At 43.9% G+C, this 16,608-nt stretch overlaps 1 protein-coding gene across 4 annotated transcripts in view; it reads left to right on the top strand.

The window, feature by feature from the left end:
• Positions 1 to 10,031: 10,031 nt before the first annotated feature.
• Positions 10,032 to 16,608, top strand: part of EML5 (EMAP like 5) — a 155,442-nt gene continuing 148,865 nt past the window's right edge. For 3 of the 4 annotated variants that reach the window (XM_042252835.2, XM_042252834.2, XM_060418474.1), the window contains exon 1: positions 10,032 to 10,262. In XM_042252835.2, coding sequence (XP_042108769.1) covers positions 10,066 to 10,262 — 197 coding nt within the window. In that variant the 5' untranslated portion in view covers positions 10,032 to 10,065. The remainder of the gene's footprint in view (positions 10,263 to 16,608) is intronic. The other variant, XM_027972102.3, reaches the window with a different exon arrangement.

Here is a 16,608-nt window from a genome sequence, read left to right as displayed (position 1 = left end):
TTGAAGTGAGACCATGTGGTATTTGTCTCTTTTTAAACATCCTTTTTTAAACAAAGACACCAGTCATACTGGACTAGCATCCCACCCTATTCCAATATGACTTCATCTTAACTAATTACATCTGCAATGATTCTATTTTCAAATGAGGTCACATTCTTAAGTACTGGGGATTAGGACTTCAACGTATAATTTGGGGGGACACAGTTCAACCCATAAGAAGATGGTATATTTGAGCTGGACCTCAAATATTCAGGAGTTTGCCAGGCCAATGAGAGCTGATATTACATACATCGTGAAGGACACATGGGTGCGTGGAGTTTTGGAACTGTCTGGTTAATTTTGGGGAAGACTGGAGTCTACTATGGCTGGATGGTAGAGCTAGGTCAAGGCAGGAAGGAAGCGACTGAAGATGGCTGTGGCAAGCAGGCTAGAGGCTTCGTGTGTCCCAGGGAGGAGGTGGTCCTTTATTCTGGAGCCCACTGGAAACTACCCAGTGTTTGTTGAACTGACTTTCGTTACTTCTTCCTAATTACAGTAGCAATTGGTGTGTGTAACTGTCATATCAGCTGGGACTTTGCTACCACTTGGAGGCTTTTAGAGGGCTGAAACCCCACGTCCACCATTTGTTGGTATCCTGGGCTTCCCCTGCTCCCTGCCAGAAACTTTATAATTCTCTTCATGGAGTGCTGCTTCCGACGACATCAACCTAGATAAGAAGCCCTGTTTCTCTAGCTTCCATTAAGAAGAAAAATGAACACTTTCTGTATTTGGAAACTTTTAAGATCTGAGAGGCTTTGGAGAGGGTGGCACGGCAAAACCTGCAGCTTCCCGCCTCTCTGACTCCACTCCTTCGTCGTCTTCCTGGAGCAAGAAATCGTTTCTTGCTCCTCACGCGGAAGAGCTCTGCAACATTCAGCTCCTCTGGGGTCTCATTTTCTGTGCCAAGCACCCATTTGAGTATCTTTCCCAAACAAATATCATTCTCTTCCCATGAGGAATTGAGGGGTAAAATTCTCTATTTTAAAAAAGAACTTAGAATATTGGAGTTGTATCACCAATAAATACACCAATAAATTAATACATATGAATACACCAATAAAAGTGTACAAATCACCTATCATATCATAAACTGTTAATATTTGGTATCTTTTGTTCCAGTCTTTAATATATTTCATAACTGGGCTCATTCTATATACCCACTTTTTTGTAACTAGATTAAAAAATTTTTGATATTACATTAAGGGAAATTTCCAATGTTGCCAAAATTAATTTTGAAACCTAATTTCAATGGTTTTATATTTTCACATGAACTGAATCAATTTACTTAAAGTTTCCCTGAGGTGGAACAGTTAGGTTTCCGGATTTTTATTGTTCTAAATTAGGCCATGGTAAACGTTTTGGTGCATGAATCTTGATCTACCTTTTAAATTATTACAGTATGACAGATGACTGAACGAGAAGTTATTGAGTCAAATGATAAGAATATATTAAGACTCAAGAGGCCTCCATTGCTTCTGGAAAATTTCTTGACACAGGAAAGCAGCATGCTCAGACATGATCTTTACAGATTACTCGTGTTGCAGAATCTAGGGGAAAGACAAGTAGAAGCTGAACTGAACTATGGCAAATGGAGTTCGGGAGGGTGTGGCTACAGAGATGGGGAGGCAGTTCAGGGATATTTCTAAAAATAGTCAAAAGGACTTGCTAACTGCTTATGGGAGAAGAGAAACAGTTGAAGAACCAAAGAAAACCACCTAGCTTTCCAACTTAGTGTGGAATACTGCCAGGGAGTATATTGATGTTTCTAATAGAGAAAAAGACTCGATAGCAAGGTGTATAGATATGTAGAAGAGGATAGTTTGGCTTGCAGCTTTTTTTGTTTGAATAACATACTCATTTTTAATGGCTTTCAGTGCCCTCTAACAGACATTTGGGATGATGTTTATTGGTAGGGGGAAAAATCTGTAATTTTTCTTGCCCAAAATATGCAGCTAGCTTTAGAATTCTCATAAAGAAGGGCACTGGGGTGGCAACCTGGTTAGGAGGAGTCTTGTCTTAAAGCTGCATTTTTTTTTTTTAAAGCAAACATCTGTTTTGTTTTTGCTTTAATTTAGATTGCATGCAGACTTAGTTACGTAAACGGAGGTTGGAGAATATTAAAGCTTCCAAGTCAGCCCTGGATAGCTACTGCTGGCATCCACTCCTTCTCATTCTAGCGCTATAACTCCAGTTTTCCTTGGAAGAATCACCTCTCTTCCACTCTCCCTTCCTGTGGTTTTAGCGCACCTGGCCCTACTCTGTGGTGCCAAGGATGGGCAGCCAATCCGTGCCAATGGCGTTGAAGTCAAGGATTTTCCAGGAGAACTGCTGAAAAACTCTTTCCACAGGGGTGTCTTTTTTCAAAAAATGAAATTTATCTTAATTGGAGTATAATTAGTTTACAATATTGCGATGGTTTTTGCCATATACCAACAGGAATCAGCCATGGGTGCACATGTGTCCCCCATCCTGAACCCCCTCCCACCTCCCTCCCCACCCCATCCCTCTGGCTTGTCCCCAAACACAGGCTTTGAGTGCCCTGCTTCATGCATTGAACTTGCACTGGTCATCTATTTCACATATGGTAATACACAGGTTTCCACGCTGTGCTCTCAAATCTGTCCACCCTCGCCTTCTCCCACAGAGTCCAAAAGTCTATTCTTTACATCTGTGTCTCTTTTGTTGCCTTGCATAAAGGATCATTGTTACTGTCTTTCTAAATTCCATATATATGCATTAGTATACTGTATTGGTGTTTTTCTTTCTGGCTTACTTCACTCTATATAATAGGCTCCAGTTTCATCCACCTCATTAGAACGGATTCAAATGTATTCTTTTTAATGGCTGAGTAATACTCCATTGTGTATATGTACTGCTGCTTTCTTATCCATTCATCTGCTGATGGACATCTAGGTTGCTTCCGTGTCCTGGCTATTATAAACAGTGCTTCGATGAACATTGGGGTACACCTGTCTCTTTCAATTCTGGTTTCCTCGGTGTGTATGCCCAGCTGTGGGATTGCTGGGTCATAGGCACTTCTATTTCCAGTTTTTTAAGGAATCTCCACACTGTTCTCCATAGTGGCTGTACAGTTTGCATTCCCATCAACAGTGTAAGAGGGTTCCCTTTTCTCCACACCCTCTCCAGCATTTATTGCTTGTAGACTTTTTGATGGCTGCCATTCTGACCAGCGTGAGATGATACCTTATTTTGGTTTTGATTTGCATTTCTCTAATAATGAGTGATCTTGAGCATTTTTCATGAGTGTATTAGCCATCTGCATGTCTTCTCTGGAGAAATGTCCATCTGGTTCTTTGGTCCACTTTTTGGTTGGGTCGTTTTGCTGGTATTGAGCTGCATGAACTCCCATGGGGATTTCTAAGAGAAGATGGTAGAACTGGACCTGCTGGCCCCTCTCTTGCCTTCTGGCAATGGCGTCAACTCAAAAGAAATTCGAACTGGGTTTATTCTGATGACCCGGTTCTGATGGCATCTTGAGCCCCTAAGGTCCAAGTGCTTTGATGCCAGTTCTAGCTTCAGTCCTTTTTGACATTAAAATCCCATTTTTATCTAAAGCCATTTTGAGTAGGTTTCGGTCACATACAACTGAAAAAGTTCTTACTAATACAGAATCCCAGGGACAGGGGAGCCTGGTGGGCTGTTGTCTCTGGGGTCGCACAGAGTCGGACACGACTGAAGCGACTTAGCAGTACAGTATTGGAGATCAGAAGAAGGTTCGAGTTTTCCAAAGCTTCAACTATTCAAGATAAAACTAAAAGGAATTCTACTGTGACTACACAAGCATTCTTTTTAATATTTAATGGTTGACAAATACGTACGAAATACCTATTGTACTGCCAGGTACTATGTTAGGCTCTGTACATAAAACAGGTTAAAGCTATGGTTCGAGAAACACTTTATGCACAGCATATTAAAAATCCAATCATCATAATCCATAAGTTGGCTGAATGAGCTAGCTAGAATTAGTAGTATGAATTTTGCCTTCCAAGCTTTATAGACTTTGTCTTTTATTTCTTTTTGTAAAGACCTGAGGGTAACTAAAATTGGTAGGGAGCAAAAAAAAAAATTTATTTGCTTGCATTTTAATATTTCAAATGTCTGGAATATACCACACTAGGGACTCAAGTTTCAAGATATAGATTACCAAAAGGTGTTGCAGCTTCTATTTAAAATGCCTAACAAATGTGCAGCTGTTGACGTGTAGAATTTAGGGGTCTTTCTCCTGCATCCTTATTTGCATTCTTTCGAAACGTACAGATATGAAAGCATACCTAGCAATAAAAGGTTGATTAAGCTTTCTGATGTGGCACTGGTAAAAACATTATATAAAAAGTAAGGATAAGAACTAATTGGGGTTTTTCTCTCTGTTATTCAGGAATGGTTTACTCTTTAGCCACCCTTCTGCCTCAGCTGTCTCTTTCGGTCTTGAGTTGTCAGTTGAGGATTGTTTAATTAAGAATGTTTTTGCTTCACACTCCACCCTTGGGTCATTAAAGATTGCAATGGAAAATATAATAATGGAAAGATTATTTAGCTCTGTTATTAATATGATGCTTAAATATATATCATGGGATCCATAAGAGAGTGTACTGAAAAAATCTGAAACGTGGGAAAAAATACTTCTTATTCCTCACCATCCTACATCTCACAAAAACTACATGTAACCAGCAATGAATGTGCCACAATTATACCGTAACAAAATATTTCATCTTTTCTAAGTTCACTGCCTAAATGTAAATAGCCAACAACATTTCCTTTTTCCCACCAGGGATGTTCAAGGAACTCGGTAGTGAGTTAGCAAACATAGTCTTTAAAAAAAACACACACACACACACAAATACTTATGACAAAAAGAAATTGGGTATGCCCTTGTCCAGGGAACCCCACACAGGTTGTTCTATGTCTTCAGAGTGACTTCTCAGGCCTGAGCTCTTTCTTCTTCGCAGGTGTCAGAAGCCTCCTCTGCAGCCCCTTTCTCTTCATTCTTGTCATCCCAAGCCAAAGACGAGCTGTTGAGTGTGGCACATTTCCCCCAGGCTCCCTCATCTTCCCCTTCTAATTTTTGGCTACCCTCATTACAAGAGTTTTGATGGAAGGTATTTTTCATATACTGAAGTATGGCAAAATTATTCTGGCTTATATATGATTAAACTTAAACCTTATGCTAACTAGAGCAGTCTGTTTTGTGCATCACCGACTCGGCAGACATGAGTTTGGGTAGGCTCCAAGAGTTGGTGGCGGACAGGGAAGCCTGGTGTACTGCAGTCCGTGGGGTCATAAAAAGTCAGACATGACTGAGAGACTGAACTGAAGTGAAACATGCATTGTACATCTGCTTTAACCACTAAAGGAAAGAATTTTTCATGGAGAATAAAGTGGAGGTTCTTTAAAAGACTAAAAGTAGAACGACCATGCGTGCTTGCATGCTAAGTTGCCTAAGTCGTGTCCGACTCTTTGCGACCCCATGGACTGTGGCTCACCAGGCTCCTCTGTCCATGGGATTCTCCAGGCAAGAATACTGGAATGGACTGTCGTGCCCTCCTCCAGATCTTCCTGACCCAAGGGTAGAACCCATGTCTCTTATGTCTCCTGTATTTGCAAGTATGTTCTTTACCACTAGCACAAACTGGAAAGCCCAGAATGATCATATGACCCAGTAACCCTGCTCCTAGGCACGTATCTGGAGAAAACCATAATTCAAAAAGATACATGTACCCCAATGTTCATTGCAGCACTATTTACAATAGCCAGGACATGGAAGTCACCTAATGTCGATCAACAAAGGAATGGATAAAGATGTGGTATACATATACAACAAGTTTGATGGCAGGAGAAGAAGGGGACGACAGAGGATGAGATGGTTGGGTGGCACTACCGAATCAATGGACATGAGTTTTTGGGCAAACTCCTGGACATGGTGAAGAAAAGGGAAGCCTGGCATGCTGCAGCCCATGGAGTCACAAAGAGTCAGACATGATTGAACAACAGTACATATGCAATGGAATATTGCTGCTGCTGCTGCTGCTGAGTCGCTTCAGTCGTGTCCAACTCTGTGCAACCCCATAGACAGCAGTCCACCAGGCTCCCCCATCCCTGGGATTCTCTAGGCAAGAGAGTAGGTTGCCATTTCCTTACTCAACCATAAAAAGGAACAAAACTGTGCCATTTGCAGGGATGTGGATGGACATAGAGACTGTCCTATAAAGTATGCCAGAAAGAAAAAACAAATATTGTAGATAATGCATATGTGTGGAATCTAGAATAACAGTACAGCCGAACCCATTTGCAAAGCAGAGACAGACTGAGGTGTAGAGAACAAACTTATGGACACCAAGAGAAAAGTCGGGGGGGATGACTGGGAGACTGGGATTGCCGTATATACACCACTCTGTATAAGATGGGTGACTAATGAATGGCACAGGGGGAAAAAAGGCACAGTCTGTTTTTAGGGCATATATTAAGTTAAACTTAAGAACACATTTCAATATACGGTGGTGGTGGTTCAGTCATCTCTAAGTCTTGGCCAACTCTCTTGAAACCATGAACTGTAGCCCGCAAGGCTCCTCTGTCCATTGCCTGGATTTCCCAGGCAAGAATACTGGAGTGGGTTGCCGTTTCCTCTCTAGGGGTTCTTCCGGACCCAGGGATTGAATCTGTGTCTTCTGCATTGCAGGCGGTCTTCTGCGCTGCAGGCAGATTCTTTACCACTGAGCCACCAGGGGAGCCCCTTCAGTATACAGTAGGTGCATACAAACACCATTTGACTCCGCTTATATGAGGTAACTAGGATAGTCATATTCATAGAGTCAGAAAGTACAGCGATAGATGCCAGAGGCAGGGGTGGGGAGGGGGGATGGGGACTTAGTTTTAGATGGGAACAAAGTTTCAGTTCAGGAGAGTAAAAAACCCCAGAGATGATGATGGTGGGAGTCGCACAATGTGAGTGTACTTGGTGCCCCTGAACCCGACAGTTAACTGTGGTTAAAATTGTTTACGTTATGTGACTTCTATCACAATTAAAATGTTTAAAAATAAAAAGGAATAATTGTGGTTCAAGCATCCAAAGTGGAGCTGGGTGGCCATTGTGGATATGGTTTCAGATATGTTCCTCCACCCCTGAGAACTTGAATTTTCTGAACTGTATCAGTTTCAAGGACACCGCCAATCAGTCTCAAAACAATATCTGCTAGCAACTGCCAGCCGGAACCTTACGTTCCCAAGGTCTCCCCTCGTAACCAAGCAACCATTTTGAACCCAATCAATCCATGCTTGCCAAGAACCCTTACTCCTTTCCAGCACCAATCCTAGTCCTTGACAATCTATGTAATCTTAGTTTTTGCCCATATAAGCCTCCTCCATTTTGTAGTAGCCCGCTTAGCTCCTCTGTCCATGGGATTATCCTGGCAAAACTATTGGAGTGGGTAGCCATCTCCTTCTCCAGGGGATCTTCCTAACCCAGGGACGGAACCTGCATCTTCAGCACTGCAAGCGGATTCCTTACTGCTGAGCCACCAGGGAAGCCCTATTCTGTAGTCCAGGGAAGTACAATTCAAGTGCTTCTTGGATCTGTGTATCCCAGGCTATCATCCTCAGTTTGGCTCAAAACTTCTCTATTTCTATTATAGATTGGTTTAGTGGCTAAGTCGTGTCTGACCCCGGAGACCCCACAGACTGTAGCCCATCAGGCTCCTCCGTCTGTGGGATTCTCCAGGCAAGAACACTGGAGTGGGGTGCCATTTCCTTCTCCAGGTATAGATTGGTATATTGATTATTTCCATTGACAGTTTTATAGCTAATCACCTGGGAATAGTAAAAATAATAAGAATTTAAAATGTCTAAAAGCTGGGAAATTTTATGAAGTGCTGACAGTTTTTCCTGCATTGTAGTTCCTCACTGTTTTGTTAGATGATTATTGTGAACTAATTGGATGCCATTTCTACTTTCAACCTTCCTGGTGGAGTTCACCAAATCTACTCGCACCTTCATAGTTTACACTGACAGAAATTATTTCCTCTGAAATAGCCCTTCTTTCCTGTATGTCGACTAGAAGTCATAGCCAAAACTGAAAAGGTATCCTCTTGTCTTAAATTGGTAATTTGCATCTTTGAGGAAGCAGAAATAGGGTAACATTCAGTCCAAGGTATGGATGCCACCTAGGAATCATCACCTCTTTCTTAAAAAGATGCTAGTTTATTCTAGCTTTTTTTTTTTTTTTTAAGATTTCCAAGTTTTGGTATTTCCCAAGGAAATAAACACTGATTTTTTTTTTTTCCAGACACAGAAGATTCATACTTGTGTTTTATAAATTATTTTTTCTTGTTGTAAACCTTGGGGTTATCATTCTGGACTTAAAATCTTTTAAAACACTGACTTCAAATTATTTTTATAGGTACTGGTAAATTCCATGAGAGAGGAGGCATTCAGAAAACTGAGTAGGAGAGGAACTGACCTAGAACTCGTTGCTTCTAGTATTTGTGCTTACAGGCTCATTCTCCAGCGTCAGTAAGACTGAAGACATCCTCATCACCACCATGCGAGAAGTATCAAAACAGTCCTCTAAAAACACAAAATCAGGTACCATTGCTGCTGATACTGCTAAGTCGCTTCAGTCGTGTCCGACTCTTGTGAGACCCCATGGACGGCAGCCCACCAGGCTCCCCTGTTCACGGGATTCTCCAGGCAAGAACACTGGAGTGGGGTGCCATTTCCCTCTCCCGTACCATTGCTATTCATCAAGAAATAGGATCTGGCATGTGATTTTACGGTTTAAATTCTACTTTTAGCTTTGAAAGTACCATTGCTGTTTATCAAGAAATAGGATCTGGCGTGTGATTTTACGAGTTAAACTCTACTTTTAGCTTTGAGGTCACGTATACAAATAAGAAAACGTGTATTCCGAAAGTCAGGTTTTAGTCCCACGCAATGTCTGCTACAGTGAGCACCACGAAGCTGCCATAAAAGCATACACACGCACAAGGTAAAAGGAACAATTCAGCAAGGAGGTTAACATCCTGGTGTTGATTCTTCCACGCATAAGCGTAGTCCTGGCCGAGGACGGGGGCCTGGTGAGACCGACAGGCGCTCTGCAGCAGCAGGGGACAAGGGCGGCCGAGAGTCCGCCCGGAGCCGGAGCGGGATGCGATCAGGGCAGCCGAGGTCATCGGTCCTGGCCGAAGATAGCCGAGCTAGACCCGTGCAGCTAGAGGGGGAGCAGGAGAACCGGGCCGAGCGACGGTCCCGGGAGCGCCCCCGCTGGGAGGGGCGGGGCGAGGCGCGCGCGGGCGGCGGGGGCCGGGGCCCCAGGTCTGGGCTCGGGGGCGCGCGCACGCCGCGGGTCTGGGCTCGGGGGTCGGGGGGCGTGCGGCGCGTGTCTGGGCTCGGGGGCGCGCGCGGCGCGGGTCTGGGCTCGGAGAGCGCGCGCACGCCGCGGGTCTGGGCTCAGGGGTCGGGGGGCGTGCGGCGCGTGTCTGGGCTCGGGGGCGCGCACGCCGCGGGTCTGGACCCACGGGTGGGGGGGCGCGCGGCGCGGGTCTGGGCTCGGGGGCGCGCGCGGCGCGGGCCCGCCGAGCTGTGGGACGAGGCCGCGGCGAGACGCGAACGCCGCAGGGGGACCGGGGCGGCGGCGGCTGAGGAGTGGAGACGGGAGGCGGGTCCTCGCTCGCTCGGCTCACGGCTTGGGCGCTGCGGGCTGAGGAGACCAGGCGGCCGAGGCGGCGACGGGGGGGCGCGCGGCAGTCCCCCACCTCACCTGACGGCCGGCGGCGCCCGCGGCCCTCAGCATGCGCCGCGAGGCGAGGGCTCGCCTCCCGCCCGTGGGCTGAGGCGGCGCCGGCGGCGGCAGGGAGAGGCGGCATGCGGCTGCCGGGCGCGGCGTAGAGGACGCGGCAGGCGGCGAGTGCCAGCCGCCCGGGGAGGGCTCGCTTCGCCCGGCCGCCGCCGCCGCCGCCGCCGCCTCCCGCCGCCGGGCGCCCGAGCGGAGCGGCGCGGCGGGCTGGGCGCCCCGACATGGCGGCCAGGAGCGCCCCGAGCTGCCACCTGCGGCTCGAGTGGGTGTACGGCTACCGGGGCCACCAGTGCCGCAACAACCTCTACTACACGGCGGCCAAGGAGATCGTGTACTTCGTGGCGGGCGTCGGCGTGGTGTACAGCCCGCGCGAGCACCGGCAGAAGTTCTACCGGGGCCACAGCGACGACATCATCAGGTACGCGGCCCGGGGCGGCCGGCGGCCCCCCGCGGCCCGCTCGCGCAGGGCGCCGCGCCCCGAAGGGGAGGCCCGGCGCTGCTAGTCCCGACCCTGCCCTCTGGGCACCGGGAAGCCAGTGCCCTTTCCCGTCTTCGTATCCTGAGTCTGCCCCGCGGGTCGCTGCGATGGCCCCAAGTCCGCGGGCCCTCCCTTCTCCCTTCCTCAGATGGGTGCAGTGTACCGAACGCTGCTGTGGGTTGCATTTTTACCCCTTGAAATCTCGTCGGAGACTGCTTATTAAACGAATTCTTAGAGCGCCAGAGGAAAGTCCTTTACCTAGTAGAGAACGCAGGAGAGTCCCGTAAGCGCTAGGCTGGTCCGGGGGAGCGCGACCGGGCTGGCATCCTAGAGGGCACTCGGCTCTTGGCCATAATAACTCGTTGAGGTTTCACCGCCTGCTGTTATCAGCAGATAGAAATCCCGGCAACCTTCAGGCAGTTCATCGGACTTTAAAATTTGCACACCTGAAGGCAGTTTGAGGGCAAGGATTGATTAAACCCATCCACACACACCCCTCCCCCGCCCAATCATTTTAGGTGCTAAAATTATTCTGATTTCCATTTCTCTTGTTTCCTTTTTGGTAAAGCACTCCTAAATAAGTTTACTTTTTTTTTTTTTTTTTCTTAAATCACAATTTTGTCTACATTTTAATTCTTCTTTGACCGTCATCTTAAAATTGGTCCCAGTGCTCGTTTCCATTTCTTTAGTGAGCGGTGTATTTGAAATAGCATTTTCTATCAGTGTCTCTTCAGAACTTTTGTGGCAAATGAAGTTAAGAGCAGCAGAGATTATTTTAGACTGTTGATTATTGTCTCAAGCACAGCATATTTGTCGTTGATAAAGAGATGTGTTTTAAAACATTTTGAGACTCTGTGTATGTGTGTTTTTAAGAGATTCTATGATTGGGTTTGATTACTCAGTTTTATCCCCCTATCTGTGTTCCACAGGACTTAAACTGTGCAATTAAAACCCATTTGGTATCATGTTTTGTAGGCAAAACACTCTGGTACTTAAATACCATAAATAAAGATCTGTTTTGCATGTCTGCACATTTATGCTCTGTAAGAGAGGGAGGGAGGCTTAGGACAAACAAAAGGTATGCCAAGATAGAATAAAGATAAAGAGAGCAGAAACAGATTGTGGAATAGGAAATGAGGCAGTGTTTGGGGTTCAGTGTGTGTGTGTGTGTGTGTGTGTGCTTACTCATGTCAGACTCTTTGAGACCCCATGGACTGTAGCCTGCCAGGCTCCACTGTCCATGGAATTCTCCAGGCAAGAATACCGGGTGGGTTGCCATTTCCTTCTCCAGGGGATCTTCCCCCATGCAGGGATCGAACCCTGGTCTCCTACACTGCAGGCAGATTCACCATCTTGTGTGTTATTCACCCCAAGAGTAGAATTTACCCCAGTTCTTTGTCTTTTTCCCTGATCCTTTCCCGTTTCTCCCTTCTTTTCCACGTGTTAATCTCCGACAGTTCAGGGGATAGTTAAGTTTATCTAGTGGAAACAGCCTTGACTGAAGTCCTCCTCCAGATATTCAGTCTGTTAGGCTCCTTTCAGTAGGTGGGGTCGGTAGGTGCAAAGGATGCTGAGGTGCACTTCTATTGTTTTTACTCCTTGGTAGTTGAGAGTAATATAGTATGAAGATCTTCTGAAACTGGATACAATTTTTTTTGATGGGGGAAATGATGCTTTGTTTATTCTTCCAGCAGTAATTTGAACCTATATGTCACATGGCTTGAATTTTTAAAATTGTGTTTCAGTAAACTGCAAGGAAGAGATGCTTATGCTTTCCTTTGGTGTACATAGTTGCATAACCATAGATGTAGTGTCTCAAAATGTTTGAAAATGACAGATTAGTCTAATTTTTGCCCTAATTAGATACTTGCTTGTGACTTTATGCAAATGATTCACCCTCAAAATAGTTTATAACAGTAAAAAGTTTGCTTGAAAATTGCCATGGCAATTGCATCCTGAAATCGTAGCACAAATTTAATACAGTACTAAGACTAAGCAATCAAAGAGTTTGATTTCCAATCAAAAACCGAAAATTTTGTTTCAAGCAATAATGGTAGAAATCATTCTTGTTTGTGAAAGTTCAACGTTTTCAAATTCGTTTCAATTCAGTGTTTGAAATACAGGTATAGTTACTACTGTAATTTTTCAATTATGTCACAGCAGAAAATGAAATTTTTATAAATGGTACCATGGTGGAAAACAATGTTGCTATAATGTTAGCCTTATTAATAAAACATCATTGCTGTATTTATCATCTGTTTTATTTTCATATTTCTTGAAACTTAGGTAAACTTATTAAATATAACTTAGTCTGAATGTAAGACTGTACCAGAATGAGCAAGTCATTGTCTTTAGGTTTTAAAAATGCAAGTGCCATATTGGTTGGAAAGACAAAAGTAAGGATCATTTGCTTTCCAGTTCTGTCGTCTTACTACATCTAGCATTGCCAGCGGTGGTGCCACATGACTTTATCATTTTGTCTGTGTTACGTGTAATTATCTTACTTCTTTTTACTAGATACGTATGTATATCGTGTTCTTTCCTTTAGTTATATTTATTTCAGTATTATTGATTTATATAGAAATTTGTTTCACTGTCAGAATTTTAGTCACTTTTTTTTCTTATTTTCTATGTCCCAAGTTATATTGATAAAATTCTCTAGTTATTAAATGTTTGTTACAGGTTTAAGAGTAAGTTAGAGACTACTGGCAGTTTTACTATAAAATGCACATCTGTAGCGTGGTCTATATTTTGAAACTTTTGCCAGCTGTCTTCCCAAAGGATACAGTAGCTTTTTAAATTAGTGTTTCTAGATACCACCCATCAACACATTTTTGACAAGTTTGTATTTGAAGTGGATGTTACTGATAGTTCTCAAAACATGTATCACCAGTGAAGATGGTTAATGGAATGTAGTTAACTTGGTGCATTTTGTTACTACTTTTTTTTTTTCTTTAGACAAAATGAAAGGTAGAGTAGCTCGTCAATTGTGGCAGGTGGTGCTCTTGAGAAAAAATACTGATCAGGCTTCACCATAGTCTAGTAAAAGTGGTTTCTAACGACTGTACTTATAGTATGAAAATTTCATTTATTCAACACAAGTCAGAATTGTTGTTGGAAAAGTGTTTTGGAATGTGTGATGTTTCCATGGTGGATCGTGTGTTTTGTGTTTATGGGTTGAGGGCAGCAACTTTCTAAGGTCTGGCAGGAATCACCACAAGCCTACTGGTTGTCTACTTAATGTTTCCAGATATATGGTCAATATTTCCCAAACCTGACTGATCATCAGAATCATTTAACGAGCTTTTTGCCATTTTTTTTAGCCTTTTCATGAGATGTAGTAAGCTAGAATCCTCTAGAGCTGGATCCCAGGAATTTGTTTTTCACACAGTGCCCCCGGATGATTCTGTTTAGGAAACACATTGCCAATCTGTATCCCAAAATATGCATGTGTAATTATTAAATAAGCAGTTTGAGAAGTGGGTAGAACTCCTTCCTTCAAACTTGATTCCAGAATTTTCTTAAGCATTGTGTAATATTCAGAAGCTGTACTTCAGAAAGTATTAAGCAACATACAGATTTAGTAAAATGTCCCCATGTTTAAGTAACTAGAATTGGTGGTCTTAACTTTTACAGACTATATAATAATTTTTTTCTGTAAGATTTCATTTTGTGTGTTAGGATATCAAAATATTTATGGTTGTTTTTCAAATGCTGCATAGTTTAAGAGGTAAAATTAACATGTTTTCAGGCAAAGGTTGGAATTATATAGAATAATAGTTCAAACTATCATAAATGTACCTTAAGTGTATATTATTAGGGTAAAAGAGAAATTTTAGATTTGTATTATAATTGTTTCCTTTTTTATTTTATGATGTCTAATATACAGATAACTAATAAAATATATTTTATATAAATTAAGGAAAACATATGGTAAATAAATTCCTAGAAACTATTAAGAAATAAGAATAGTTCCTTAGAAACGATCAACTTACTGTTCCTTCAAGGCTTTTTACTCATCCAAGAAATATTTATTGAACTCCTTCTTTGTGCACGGGTCTAGCCTGAAGGTATTAGGAGTTAAACCCTGCCAGTCAAGTGTAAGATTCCTGTGTGTACCAGGGATAGCATTAGTGTACCTGGGGTATGGTGTATGCAGGCGTATAACAGTTACAGGGATGTGTCCCAGTGAGTGGAACACCTAAGCAGGCTGGGTCTTGAAGGACAACGGAGAGGCAGAGTCATGGGGGAAGTGAGCGAAGGCATAGCGTTCTGAAGAGAGGCAGTGCCGTATGCAGTGGTTTCGTGTTAAGAGAAAATAACTGAAAAAGTCATCTGTACTCACTGTCTTCAGCTCTTTTTCTCCCATTCAGTCCTGGCTGTATTTTATTTCACCATTGCAGCTCTTGTCAAGGTCACCAGTGACCTCCACAGTGCTCTATCCAGAGGTCAGTTCTCTGTTCTCATCTCTTTTGATTTATCATCATCATTTGCCACAGTTGGTTACACCCACATTCTTAAGACACTTTCTTAAGTGGTGTCTGGGATACATATTAGTGTAAAAATAGGTATTTCTTGTTTCACTTAGTCTTTCAGCAGATATTTATTGAGCACCTATTCGTATTTGTCAGTGGCTGTTTTTAGCACTAGAATTACAGCAGTGAACCAAACAAGTGAAATTCCCAACCTTCACTGATACTTTATGTACTGGGGGGAGGTAATAAACAAGGTAAATTTCACATTTATGCACATATATTGAATTATGTATTTGGTATGTACATATATATTATCTTGTGTATATAGCGGTGTATCTGTCTGTGTGTGTAGATATATATAATATGTAAGGGCTAGGGGAGAAAAGCAGGAAAGTGAGACACAGACTATTGGAAAGAGTTTAGATAGAAGTTTGGGTAGGGGAGCCAGGAAGGCCTCCTTAAAATATAAATGTAACGCTTGAGTGAGCCGTGGAGGTGAGGGACTGTGCCGGGTGGCTGTCTGGAGGGAATGACGTTGCAGGCAAAGGACGTCACGTTCAGAGGCCTGAAGTGGAATGCCTCATGTGTTTGAGGGGCAGTAGGAGAGTTAGAGTGGCTGGAGTGCAGTGAATTCCCATAAAAGCACAGAGACGAGGTCTGATGATGAATGGTGGTGGCACAGATTGTTTAGGACTTCGTGGGCTATTGAGAAGATTTTTTTGCCTTCACATCTGAGGGAGATTAGAAGCCATTGGAACAATTTAATCAAATTAGTGACCTAATTTGAGTTAATGGTTTGACAAGGTCACTCTGGATCCTGTATTGATGATGGAGGGAGAGGTGAAAGATGGAAGCAGACAGACCACTTAGGAGACTTAGAAGAGATGTTCGTGGCTTGGGCCAAAGCGGTAACAACGGGAGCAGTGAGAAACCACTCGACATACTTTGAAGACAGAGGCAGCGTGATTTACTAGTGGACCAGGTGTAAATTGTGACAGGAAAGAAAGGTCAGTGATGATCGCAGTTTGGGGCCAGAACACCTGAGAATGGGGTTGCCTGTTAGTGAATTAGCAAAGGCTGTGGGGAGGGCAGATTTTCTGCTTCGGGAGAAAGGGACGATCATGAGCTGTTTTAGATACTAATAGACAACCAACCCAGAGAAGGCAATGGCACCCCACTCCAGTACTCTTGCCTGGAAAATCCCATGGACCGAGGAGCCTGGTGGGCTGCAGTCCATGGGGTCGCTGAGGGTTGGACATGACTGAGCGACTTCACTTTCACTTTTCATTTTCATGCATTGGAGAAGGAAATGGCAACCCACTCCAGTGTTCTTGCCTGGAGAATCCCAGGGACGGGTGAGCCTAGTGGGCTGCTGTCTATGGGGTTGCACAGAGTCGGACACGACTGAAGTGGCTTAGCAACAGCAGCAGACAACCAACCAAGTGGGCTTGTACGTTAGGCCAATTGAACATACATGTCTATAATCCAGGGAAGCAGTCTGCGCTGGGATAAATGAGTGTTACCAGCATGTAGGTAGTATTTAAAGTCATAACCCTGGATGAGGTCACTGAGGGAGTGAATGTAAAGAATCTGAACAACGGCTTCCCGGGGCCCTCCAACGTTTAAATATTCGGAAGACGAAAAAGAGCGGACAAAACAGTGGCCAGAGAGACGGGAGAAAAGCCGAGAGATGTAGAGTCATGGAGATCAAGTTAAAAATAGTGTTTCAGGGAGAAGAAAGTGACCAGCTGTATCTAGTCAGATGAGCAGTACTTCAGCTTAGGGGAGATGTTAGCTGTTTTGCAATAGTC

The sequence above is a fragment of the Ovis aries genome, chromosome 7, assembly GCF_016772045.2.
Source record: "Ovis aries strain OAR_USU_Benz2616 breed Rambouillet chromosome 7, ARS-UI_Ramb_v3.0, whole genome shotgun sequence".
Lineage (NCBI taxonomy): Eukaryota > Metazoa > Chordata > Mammalia > Artiodactyla > Bovidae > Ovis > Ovis aries.
Note: the sequence above shows the minus strand (reverse complement) of the source record. Positions and strands in the feature narration are given on the sequence as shown.